The sequence below is a fragment of the Apaloderma vittatum genome, unplaced genomic scaffold (genome assembly GCF_000703405.1).
Source record: "Apaloderma vittatum isolate BGI_N311 unplaced genomic scaffold, ASM70340v1 scaffold13603, whole genome shotgun sequence".
NCBI classification, from domain to species: domain Eukaryota; kingdom Metazoa; phylum Chordata; class Aves; order Trogoniformes; family Trogonidae; genus Apaloderma; species Apaloderma vittatum.
The window spans coordinates 62,736-74,959 of NW_009708754.1; the positions used below are offsets into that span (position 1 = coordinate 62,736).

The following is a 12,224-nucleotide window of genomic DNA, read 5'->3' on the forward strand; positions in this document are numbered from 1 at the left end:
AGGGCCAGTAATGTAGCACTAGTTGAGCTGGCGCAAGTACCAGAAAATGCAATGCGTTACCCGAGTTCATCTATATTGCTGCTACTTTAGTTCACCTGTTTTAGAGCTAGCCGAGTTTTTTTCTGCACTTACATTAGCCGCTGATGGCTTTCAGAAAAGTTTTCTGTTCTCTTGCACTGCCTCTGTGCTCAGCATGGTCCTAATTTAGTCTCAGCTGCAGCATAAGTGATAGCCGTCAGCAAGGTTGCTTTATATGCCCGGGGTGGGCTGAGGCTGCCTGACCTCCAAACAGCCTCCTTTTCTCTGTCACAGAAATATCGCTGCCACTAGGTGGTAGGAGCTGCAAGGGTTGTCTCTGCCTGGTGTGAGTCACAGTTTTCAGAGCCTAAAGAAGAAATATTAGCTGCACAGCAGGCTGGGGGAGGCTGGACATGGCCCTCAGTTCCCGGCGCTGGGCTGGGCAGTTCTGGACTTGCACCTCCAGATTCCTTTCCCATGAAAGGTGAGGAAAGAGTCCTGCTTGGCCCTCACTGAGGTGAGAGGTTGAAGTCTGGCCCCAGCTGTATCTGTGGGAGGTCTTCCTTACTTGCTACATATCTGTTTAATTATTCTTAGTTTTTAAATGAAAGGCTTGCCTTGGTCACTTCCTACCTTGCCTGAGCCATTTACCTCTGCTTTTGCTAGGGCCTTGGGATCATCCTTTAGTGTCAGAGAGGATTATGCTCCTGGTTTAGTAATCTGTGAGTTGCTGACAGGTGCTGGGACTGACCTGTGGATAATCATGGATCCTGTGTTAGGGGCTGCAAACACTAAAAAAAATGTTTGTGGTCTGTTTACCTGACACTGGTGTCATCCAGCATCTCAACAATACTGTCCTAGAACGAGTGAAAGAGGCTGCACATATAAATAGCTAAGTAATTTGATTCTGGGGAATGTGGATCCTGGAATGTTTTAATTAAAATGAATTTGAAGTAAGTAGGCTCAGTCTTCTTTGGGGTTTAGGAACCATCCTTCCTGCACAGGTGGTTTGCTCTTAAATCCTTTTGTCTCCACTTGTATGCATGAGAATGAAAAGGGCTGGGGGAGATCAGCTTCCCATGCAAATAGTGTCAAATAGCTTCTGGGTTTTATGTTTATTGCCCCTATCCGTTTTCTCATGACCACAGGGTGCTTCCAGGGGACCGACCCCAGGGCAATGCTGTTTTCAGCGCTGTCCCCGCTAGCCTGATCGTTGTATGGATTTGCTTTCTATGTGGCTGTGCTGACAGTTGCTGAGGCACAGAGCCTGCCTGTGTTGTTCCAAAAATAGAGAGACACAAGAACTTGGCAGAAGCACGTGATTTTCTATAACAAGCATCCTTCCCAGATAATAGCTAGCAGAGGTGCTATTGAAACCAGCAGAGACTGGCCCAAGGGCTTCTGAGCAGAATAATCTTTGAGCTGGTCCCATTTTCTGAGGGCAGCCTCCTGTCTGGCACGCAGCTTGCTGCTCCCTTTACAAGCTGCGGGCTGATGTCATGCTCTCAACATGGAAGGAGAAGGTTTCTCCAGGTCTCTGCTGGCTCTTTGGGTACTCAAGCAGCTCTCCCAGAGTCAGTGTGGGCATCATGTCCTGGATCACCTGGATGTTTAGAGAGATGAGCCTGTATTTTACTTCCTAGAAGTGTTAGAGCTAACTTGGAGCCTGTAATGGGGGCATAATTTTCAGCTGAGGGCCCACCAGCAAAGTAGTGGGACTGAGCAGTGGCCAGCTCCTCAGCCTGCTCATTGGTCCCCAGGTGCCACAGGAGAGGTCGGCGTACCATTGTGTGTCCAGGGCTGTCCCTCAGCCATGGTCCCTCCAGAGGATCTCCAGCATCAGCCTGGTCGTCCACCAGCCACTCCACTGTCACCAGCGGGTAGAGCACAGGGCGGCCCCGGGGCAGAGCTGAGCACGGTGGAGGTGAGGAAGGCTGGCCAGGCAGCAGCAGCCTACCTGGGGCTCCAGTTAGATGAACAAGCATCCTGACACAGACCTTGGAGCGTGCTGGTGGGCGGTAAGGAAGCAGTGAGGCCTCTTTGATGTTCTCTTTGAAAGATGCTAAGGAGAGCCCTTTGGGAGCAGAGAGGACAGCTTTGATCGTCTCCCAGGCTCTAAACCCCCAGCCTTCCCTCTCTGGCATCTCGGGGAGGCACGACTCCATATGTGCATATGCCTGACAGCCAAGTGTGCTTCTTGGGTGTTTTTCTGCAAACGCTGAGACTTTCTCCCCAGTTCTTGAGCCTTGAGACTGTTGCTAGCCCCAGGCTGCTCTGCTGGAAGACCAGCGCATACTTCAGTTTTGTTACTGCCAGTCAAAATCAAATGAAGATGTTGATGGGGACATTCTGGTTTTAGGCCTGGCATTTTCCAGAAACTTTGGTATAATCTAGCGTGCCTTCTTGTGACCTACTGTAGATGATTCTGCCCTGGCAGGGGGGTTGGACTAGATGATCTTTTGAGGTCGCTTCCAATGCCTAACATTCTGCGGTTCTGTGCTTCTGGCCATGGACACAGGTACCCTGCTAGGGCCTTGCCGCAGAGTCCTTCTGAAGTGAGACGTGGAGAAGCTTGAGTTGTGCTTTACCTGAGGCAGTGAGTTAGGGTTTTTGGGGAGCTGTTGGACAGGAAAGTACAGGGAAATTTTCTCTCTCCACGTTTTCTCTTTGGTGCAGCTTCTGCAGGAATCTGTGCAGTGGTGTCTTTGTGCTGGCTTTGTGACCATGGGAGAGATGATTTTTGCCTTTGGCTCTTGTCCTGTCTGGCACTGGTCAAAGCTGTCTTTCTGTGGGTCTACAGTGTTCACATCCACCACAAACCCATGACATCTTTGCTGGCACGCTGGCCTGAGTTGCCAGTAAACCAGATGTGTGAGGACTCCAAAGCCTGGTGTGAAAGGCTCAGCTTTCTCTGACATGCACAGTAACACCTTGCAATGGTCTCTTCAGTGCAGGAACATACGAGGTCAGGTGTTTTTTGTTGGGTTTGTTTTTTTTTTTTGTAGGCAGAGTGAGTTTGCTTGCAGAAGGTGAGACAAGATCAGACTGACATTTCTGATTTTGTCTGTGAACTTTGCTGGTTGTCCACACTTAGGCTGCACATTGAGGTGATATGAGCTGAAGTGAAAATACAAACCGAAGGGTTAGCTGCTGTCATCATGCTGCAAGCCCTGAGTGTAACTTTCCCACCCCTGGTTGTTTAAGGACTTTGGATACTGCGTTTTTGTGAAGCTGAGAAAATGCCTCTCTCCAGCTGCCATGGCTTGCGAGAGAGATTGTTACTGCTAATGATGAAGCTTAGAGCAAGGCTAGCTGAAGGAGATGCTGCTGCTCATGGTTAGCTACGGTACATGAAATTGGTATTTTTCTTTGGACTTAGAGGAAGTTGTGACATAAAAAGAGATGGAAGTGGAACTGAGTCACAAAACAGACTGAATGAGCAGGTGCCAGTCAGTATTGGGGGGTGGTGGGGGGAAGGCAATCGAAGCTCGGAGAAGGGGTAACAAGCTGAGGTTCAGCCCAGTGGCGCTTTAGGTTTCAGTCTCTTTGGATTGCTTTTCAGGTGATGTTTAAGGGGAGTAGATGGATCCACTATTGCCAAGTGGTCTTTGGGTGTTTTGGCACTCTTAATTTTTCTGAAGACCTGTGGCTGAGCTTGCAGAGATTTCTGACCTTCCCCAGCAGTCTGAGGCCAGCAGAGGTTGCAGAGTTGTGTATTTTTAAAACCAGGCCAGAGCTGTCTCAAGTCGGTCACTCCAAACTGAAAACAGCAGTTGCGGTGGCTTTATTCATTTTTTTTTTGAACTGGGGGCTGTAAAAAAGCATGATCTTTACAGAGCTGCTGTCTTCTGAGATGCCATGACACCAGCAGCCAGCTGAGGGGTGCAGATGTCCTATAAATCTTTGATTAATGGATGATCTCTATAGCTTGATAGATTCTAGTTCCTTATTCCTCAACTGATTCTGCTCTAGGTTCAGCCAGCCCTCTGTTTTTTGATCTTTCGGGTGGGAAGGAGTGTTTATGTAGTTTTCTATACCATTTTAGAAGGTCTACAGAGGAGGATTTAATGTATTTTTTTCTTTTAATTCCTTTTTTATTTTTTGGATACTTTGTTTCAATAGTGGCTGAACTGGCTTTTTTTTTTTTAAATTTAGATTACATAGACATTCTTTATATGATTTAATTGGTTGACCTAGTACCTGAGATTTTTATTTCATCTTATTTTCTAGTTGGAGTATTCGGGTTCTTTCTAATGGAACAGATACACATGACAGTGATAGAAATCATCCTTTTGCCTGTATGTTGAGTAAAAGTTTCCTGCTGTGAATTAGACTGTCTTGAGGGGAGGGGATGAGAAGGAAGGACAAGTGTCTGGTTCACCCAAAGCATACATTGTTCCAGAGAAACAAATGAATTTGTGTTACAAAAACTATCCAGCCCACAAGCTTGAAATTTCAGCCACATGGTTAAGAAAACAGAGGCAGAAATGTGGAGGATGGAGTTCGATTTGTGATTTTTTTTTTAATTATTATTTTTACTTTTTTTTTTTCCCCTTTTCTGGGGCAGGTGAAAATCCACAGCTCCCATCAGCTCGCCTCGGGTTGTGGTTGTCGCTGTTGAGCTCTTCTGGAATGAGCTCAGCATTAATAGCGGGCTGTGCACACATGCGTGTGGGAGCCAGCCTTTACCCCGAGGGACCCCGCGGAATTTACTTATGCAAATCCATGATCCAATTTGTTATTCTCTAGGCGATGTTTGTGTGCCTCACTGTCATTGCATAGCAAAGCCCGAGTTGTGCCCACCACTATCAGCAGCGTCAGATAGCAGAGCACGGTTGTGAGCGGTAACTAATAATGCGCCTGGTGTGGGGCAGTGACCTGCTCTGAGGAGCATGCTCACCAGCTGAGTTAGAGTTTGCTGAATTTTCACTACACCTCCTTCTGGCTAAAAACCACCCCAAAAACAGCAGAAGAAAGAGACCTTCCCTTTCTCCGCCTTCCAGATGTGACAGCGATCTCGCCCGTCTCGCCAGCCCTGGGGCTGTGTGTGCCATCTGGGGCATGTTCTCGTGCCGTGGCTGGGTTTCTCCTAGGCAGAAGTGGTTCCTGAGGCTGGCATGTACTTCTGCAGCCACTGAAGCGGAGAGGTAAAATGGCTAGCAGAGTACCAAAAAATCAACTAGCAGATGGCTGTAAAACCTGCCGCCTCTCTGCCGCCGCCTCGTTCGTCTGGGAGTCCTGGGCTGCGGCGGCGAGCAGCGCGGCAGCAGGTGCCACAGCAGTCGTCGCTGCGGCTGTGTTTAAGAAGCGTCACTAATGTGTGCATGTAATTCCAGCTGAGCAAGCGTGGCACAGAGGTGTTTCTTCAACTCTGCTTGATGTAGCTATTCCAATTTGAAAGTGAAGGACCAATTCTTCAGCTAGCGAGCTAGCATAAGCCAGTGCCTTGTTCCATCACAGCCTTTGACACCATCTGGAAATTTGGGGCTGAGCTCATTGCATCTGCTTCACCTTTTGTGCACACGTGTGTGTGTGTGTGTTTGTGCAAAGGTTATTTCGGCAATTTCCTCTTGGTGAGACTGTTCTCCTAATACCTGCAATCCTCTTTGTTTTTGAAATGTATAACCCTCTGGAAGAGCCTGCCCTCCTGTAAACCTCTGAGCTGGGAGCAGCAGGCAGCTCGCGAGGATGTGACGCTGCCTTTCCAAAGGGCTGAGTATAGAAGGGAGACATTTTGACACAGAACAGTGTGGTTCATGATTGTGTTACTCCTATGAAGATAAATATTGAGAAGCAAACCTGTTTATTATTCTTCCTTCGGGTCCTGTGCTTTGGCATGACGTGACCCAGATACGGACGGCTGCTGGGGGAGTTGGACATGTGGCTTTCCAAAGCCCGACACTGAGACATCATGGTTTATTTGCACACTCCCAGCAAGACCTGAGGCAGATTGCTTTGTGTGGGGGTTGTGGACCACGAAAGAAGAACAGGAACATGGGGAGTGCTGAGGGAGACTGCCAGCACTTGTAATTATCTTGTAATAATTTGCTTGCAAGCTCCCTAGGCCCTGCTACTCTTTTTGGAAACAATAAACTTTTGCTGGGAAGCAGTGACACAGCTGTTTCTGTACAGAGATAATTTTGAAAGCCTGCCTTCTGCTCTGCAAAGCATAAACTGCCAAAACAGTGAAAAATTACTGTTTTCTTGGGGAAACCCTTTGGCTTCAGTGAACTCAGATTGAGCCCAAAGCTCATTTTCTCAGAAGTTGTGTGCGTGAGCTATTTCCAAAAAGACAAAATGCAAAGTTAACAGAATTCCAGAGCCAGGTTGATTTTATTATTTTATTTTAATTTTTTAGGGGAAAAAAAGAGACCATTGCTCTAAATTGCACTTAACTAGATCTCCATATCCTCCAGATTCTGCCCTATATGGCAGCTGTCAGCTGAAGAGGGATCTTGGGTAAAACTACTGCTGGGATGTGTCCCCAGTGGGATGGCTCAGCCCCTTGTCCTGCAGAAGCAGTGCCCGGGAGAGCTCTGCTGCAATGGGGATGCGCAGAGCTTGTCTGACCCTGTTCCTGGTGGCTCTGGAGGCTGCAGAGTCCCTGCTGGTGTTTTCCAGTGAGTCTCCTGAACATCCACTGATGACTCTCTTGAGAGAAGTCCCCTCTGGCCCCCATGCTGCCCATAGCACAGCAGCTCCTGTAGACTGGCAGATAGGGGAGGCAGCTTGCTGTTATCTTCTTCCACGTCCTGGCATAAGAAACGCTTGTCTTTCCCCATCTCCTCCCTCCATGCTGCTTGGACAGGGGCGATGGTGCTGCCCTGTCTCATTTATTTAGCATGAAAGCCTGTGGTCAGGGCTGAGCTCTCACCTTACCTGTGTTTAGAGGTCTTTGGTCCTGTGTGGGTTGTACACAGACATCAGCTATGGCTCTTGACTAGAAGGAGGTGAAAGTTAGCCATCACACTGGTCTTTTTTGGGCATGGAGGAGGAGAGGATGCTCCTTTCATAGTATCTGGAATTGATTTTTACTTTTTTTCCCCCCATGTGATGATGAAAAGTATGAGGGTTCAAAACAGCTTGCTTGTAGAGCTGGTGAGGACAAAGGGCTGAGGTGATGTTTGGGTTGGAGTTCAGTGGGTGCTTCCGTTTACAAGGGGCAATAACCAGTATCTGGATTGTCTCGCCCAGTGGCTTCTGCAATCAGGGACTCACTTCAAGCCCCACCAACACCCCTTTATGACAACAAACAAAAAGGTACATATATGTAATTGCTATCAAACACTGTCCTTAGGATGAGTATGTGCTTCCAGCAGCCCCTGCCCTGCTAATAATTGCACAGACACAGATGGCAAGCTGGAATTTAAACAAATAAAGCCCTGAACAGTTCCCTTGCACTGAAACTGGCAGGGCTAATCTCTAGGTGTAGGCCAGCTTTGAAATGAACCTGCCTGATCTGACGGGCTTTATTTGTTTCCTTCAAGTGTTTCTTGAATTTACAGTAACAATTGCTCTGTGGCTTTATTCATCGTGATCCAGTCCAGAAATGGTGCAACATGATTTCCTCATGCGGCTGCCGCTGCTGTGAAGGGTTTCGCGTCACCGTTTCCTGTTGACTCAAATGCTCTTTCTTGCTTTTGTTGACGTCAAACAGAGATAGCAGATCAGGGAAGACTTCGGAGCAATGCAAAACAGAAAAACAGAAACACGAGGATTTCAGCGTTAAGCCCTGTAAAAAAAAACGCTCCAGCTTTCCACTCCTGGTAATTCCTCCTGGTGGGTCTCAAAAAAATGAGTCATGAGAAACTTTAAGTCAGGTCAAATTTGCAAATATCTGAGCTATCTGCTCTTTTAAGATTTCCTTTTTTCTGCCCCCCTTTTAAGCTTCCTGCTCACCCTTACTCTGCCTGCTGCAGATTGCCTTTTTTCCATAAAATACCACTGTTTATTTCACTTCCTGATGATTCCCAGGACAGGGGTTGGTCTTTGAAGTTTGAAAGGCTGATGAACTTGCTTAAGAGTAAAAATGGAAGACTTTGCTTTCTTTTTAGGTTCTGTTTTCCAAAGGGTGGTAATTAGTGCTGATCTTTCTAATAATTTGTCTGAACATTAGAAAGAAATTCTTCATGGAAAGCGTGGTCAGGCACTGGAACAGACTGCCTAGGGAGGTGGTTGAGTTGCCATCCCTGGATGTGTTCAAGTGTCTCTTAGATGGGGTGTCGGGTGATGTGGTTTAGGGGTGACCTTGCAGTGTAGGGTCAGTGGTTGGACTCGATGATCCCAAGGGTCTTTTCCAACCTGAATTGTTCTGTGATTCTGTAATTGTTGCCAGGAATGTAGCAGGCCAATGCACAAATGCTGTATTATAAGCAAGTTGTAATACCCACCCTGCTCTTTATTTCAGAGACCCCATGGGATTTCTAAGTGTTAGGAGATTGGACAGATAATTAGCTGGAATATTTTTTATTTATTTTTTTTTCCAAATAGTCCAAAGTTCTGTTAGGCCTAAGTGGCATAGCTTCAGTAACTAAACAATTCTATTTACACTTTACCTGTGAAAGGAAACGGCGGACTGTGGAGGTGAGGCATTAGCTGTTACACTTAGGAAGTAACGTGTAACACATGCAGTAATAGTTGCTTGGGTTTGCAGTTGTCTGCAGAGCCATTTGTAACAAAAAGCTGCTAATTCCATCTCAGTGGCCATGTGAATTTTAAAACCAGTAGTACCTCTACGCACCTGAACATTTAAGAATGAAAAGGTAGTGTCTTCCTTTATCATAGTAGACAAGTGTATCCAGAAGTCTGAGATGGGCTGTGGAGTTTTGCCAGGGCTGGAGAAGCAGGATGTGTATGTTTTAAGATAGGAAGAGTTATCTTTGTTTCCCTGAAGCTTACCTTAAGGAAATTGTAGAAAATATACACATGTTCGCCTAGCTGTATGCGTGTTTATACAAGCATATATATCACTTACATTAATACATACACACACACACACCCCCCTCCTCAGGTTGATGGTAAATTAAATTACTTCCTGTTGGAGATCTGGCAAGAGGGATTTCTTTTTTAAGTATGGGCTTGAAGAGATGCCTCAACAAGCTGGGCTAGGTAAGCACGTGGCATGTGGAGACAACAGCAAGGAAGGAGATGGGAAGAATATCAAGGAGCTGTAAAAGCTGGCCTGACTGGCAAGGCAGAGGCAATACCTGCACTGCAACTGGAGGAGGGTTTGCTGAACAGGTAGGCACAGCATAGCCAGACCCAGTTTAACCAACTGCAGCAAAAATGTGACACTAGAGATCTGATGGGGGCTGAAGAGCCAAGGTTGCTGGTGGGTTTGCAGAGTCAGTGGAGCTCCAGCTTGCACTTCTGCCATAGACAAGCCAGCTTGGGTGTTTTTCAGCTGTTCTGTACTAAAGCCAGAATGAAGCAGTGAAGTATTGTTGTTTATATGTACTGGAGATAGCACTTAACATGTGGCCTTGGTGCTGCACACCGTAGTATTGTGAGATTGCTGGGAACACATCTATCTTGGCTTCTGGAAGGAGCCCAGAAGGAACCGTTGAGCAGAACCCAGAACGATGGCAAAAAGCAAATTCTCCTCCTCTGTCATGAGCCATTTGCTTTCCTGCTCATGTCCAGAGAAGAATGAAAGGATTCCTGATTGCTTTTTTTCTGCTATGTGCATCTCAAGATGTTAATACCAGTAGTCATTTCAAGCTGGCTGGCTACCAGAACCTGGAGCATAACAATGCTTATCCTTTTAAACATAGCGATAGTTAAAAACAAGCTTGTAAGTGACTAACATCAGACCAGGGAAGGCGCTTGTGGGGAAGCAAATAGTACTATTAAAAAGCTGGCTGGTGTCAACCGAATTGTATGTCTCTCTTCAAGTCTACTTGTTCCTAATATTCAGAGTAAAACCAAAATAGTGAATATGGAATGTCCCGAAACAATTACCAGGGGAAATTTTTGAACTAGACTGCAACATTTCTAGGATTTAGTTAGTTTTGTGACAAGTCACTGTGTGTCCTTCCTCTCACAATGAAGCAAGCACCCCTTTTCCATGCATTAAACTCATAGCCAGACGGTTGAGCATTCGGCTTTAAGCAAGTGCCTCCTTATCTGTAGATGAAAAAGGCTATTTTTTTTCCCACCCCAACATCTCATGAGTGCTTAATCTATTTTTGTTTGGGAGATAGTAGTTCTATTTAGAATTTTCTAAGCCTGACAGAGGATATGATTAATGTTGTTCATATCTGTTGTGTTTGCGTGTGTGAAGGATCGCCTGTTCTTTGTGATGGAGTTCGTAAATGGCGGGGACTTGATGTTCCATATTCAGAAGTCGCGTCGCTTCGATGAAGATCGGGCCCGGTTCTATGCTGCAGAAATTATTTCAGCCCTTATGTTTCTCCATGAAAGAGGCATCATTTATCGGTGAGCTCTGCATTCATTCATTCATTCTCTTTGTCTGAACCCCATGGTTGAGAAGATAGCTTGAATTTTCTGCTTGAATAAAAAACTAGCAGTTGCTGCCCCCCAGGACCAAGTTGTCAGTTGGGATAACAGTACCTCCACTTTCCCCCTGCACACAGTCCAGGAAGGAGTGAAATTTCTGACTGCAGTATCGACTACAGGGAGAGTCTTTCTGTTTCATGTGTGCAAGCATATAAAAAAAATGCAGATTTTCTTTCTGAGACACAGGGTCTAGATTTTGCATTGGTGTTGGTTCACATAACTGATTTATATCAGCCCAGATCTGCCCCTTGTCAGCACCTCAGGTGGCTGCTGGGCATTAGCTGCTGACCAACAGAAGCCTCTGCCATGCTGCTCTGGGCCTGGCCTGATGCTAGAGAGCATGTGTCAAAGTGATGACAAAGGGAGAGGCATTAAGTGAAACCTTCCTAGATTTCCTGGGAGGTAAACACAAGGAGGTGTTGCTTTTGCCACTATGTGGCGTGATATTTAAAGGCTAATGTGTACTGGTTCCACCCAGACCTCTTTGTTTTTCCTATATTAGCTATGGGCCTGCATTTAAATCCTATCTATTTGTCATACCTATCCAGTCAGCCACTAAAAGTCATTTCATTCCTACCATGATCCTACAGCAGGAGCTTTCCTTCCTGTCCACGTCTGGCATCTTTGTGTTTGCAACAGGACTGGAGCATCATTGCCTCCCTGCACCAGCCTCCGCTCCCAGATCTCAAGGCTGTTTCTCAGGAAACTATTTCCTATACGCAGCTGTCTTGTTCGATTTGTCATTGTTCTGTACTCAGGAGAGCTATTTAGTTAATTTTTTCCCTTCTGTACTGCAAAAATGCTCTCCCATCGGCTCAAGCATCATGACACAGCCCAGCCAGTATGAATCAGGCCTGTGCAAAGCAGATTGGCTGTCTTCCTGGCCAAGATGACCGTTTGACCAGCGTCCTCCCATATACACCGGGGCAAAGCAAGACGTCTTCTGGGATGGAACAGGACAGCTAGAGCAGGGAGATGTCAGCACTGAGACAGTCTGCTTATACAGAAAGGTTTCTTCCTGATGTGCTTTGCAGAACACCTCTGGCACCTTCTTGCCCAGAGCACTAGAAAGGAGGAACAGTCAGATGTTTTCTTTGGAATACTGTTACCTGGGTTCCAGCAGCAAAGTATGCATATTTGAGTATGGTCTGCTGTAGCCTTGCCCAGTCCAACTCGTGGCATGCCAGCGCTGCAGAGAACAACATCAACTCTCTCTTTTTGCTGTTTGGTTACAGTCGTACAGCTGGGACCCACAACTGGGTCCGGTCCCAATCCCAGTCAGTCAGGCTCTGTTAGTACCATTTCACACTGTGGGCTCTGCCAAATGCTGCTTGGTTTTGGGGATTTGCATAGTTTAACCCAAGTGATACGGTCACTGTGTTTAGTCGTGTGTCCTCCTATATCAGATAAACCCAGGTTTGAATGCGCTAAAGCCAGAATAGCTTGTCCTGTTCTGTTTAGCTCAAATCGGGACAGAGCTAAAGTGGCTAAAGGCCAGGGACTGTGCAGAAGACACTTTCCTGTCTGATAGTGAGATGACAGGCAAGTTAAGTAAAAGCAATTTCTTTTTCTTTTCCTAGCTTGAGCCTCCAGTAAGAAACAGATGGTCAGGTGAGGATAGAGAATATGAAATTATTTTTAAGTATGAAATCATATGGTATATGTGGCACAGTGAAGTAGAGCAGGAA

The 12,224-nt window shown here is 46.4% G+C and overlaps 1 protein-coding gene across 1 annotated transcript in view; it reads left to right on the top strand.

Moving 5' to 3' along the window:
* Positions 1-12,224, top strand: part of PRKCH (protein kinase C, eta) — a gene marked incomplete at its 5' end in the record, with an annotated part of 119,521 nt that overhangs the window by 62,730 nt on the left and 44,567 nt on the right. The window contains one exon of the mRNA XM_009866673.1: positions 10,301-10,455. Within this exon, the coding sequence (XP_009864975.1) occupies positions 10,301-10,455 (155 nt within the window). The remainder of the gene's footprint in view (positions 1-10,300; positions 10,456-12,224) is intronic.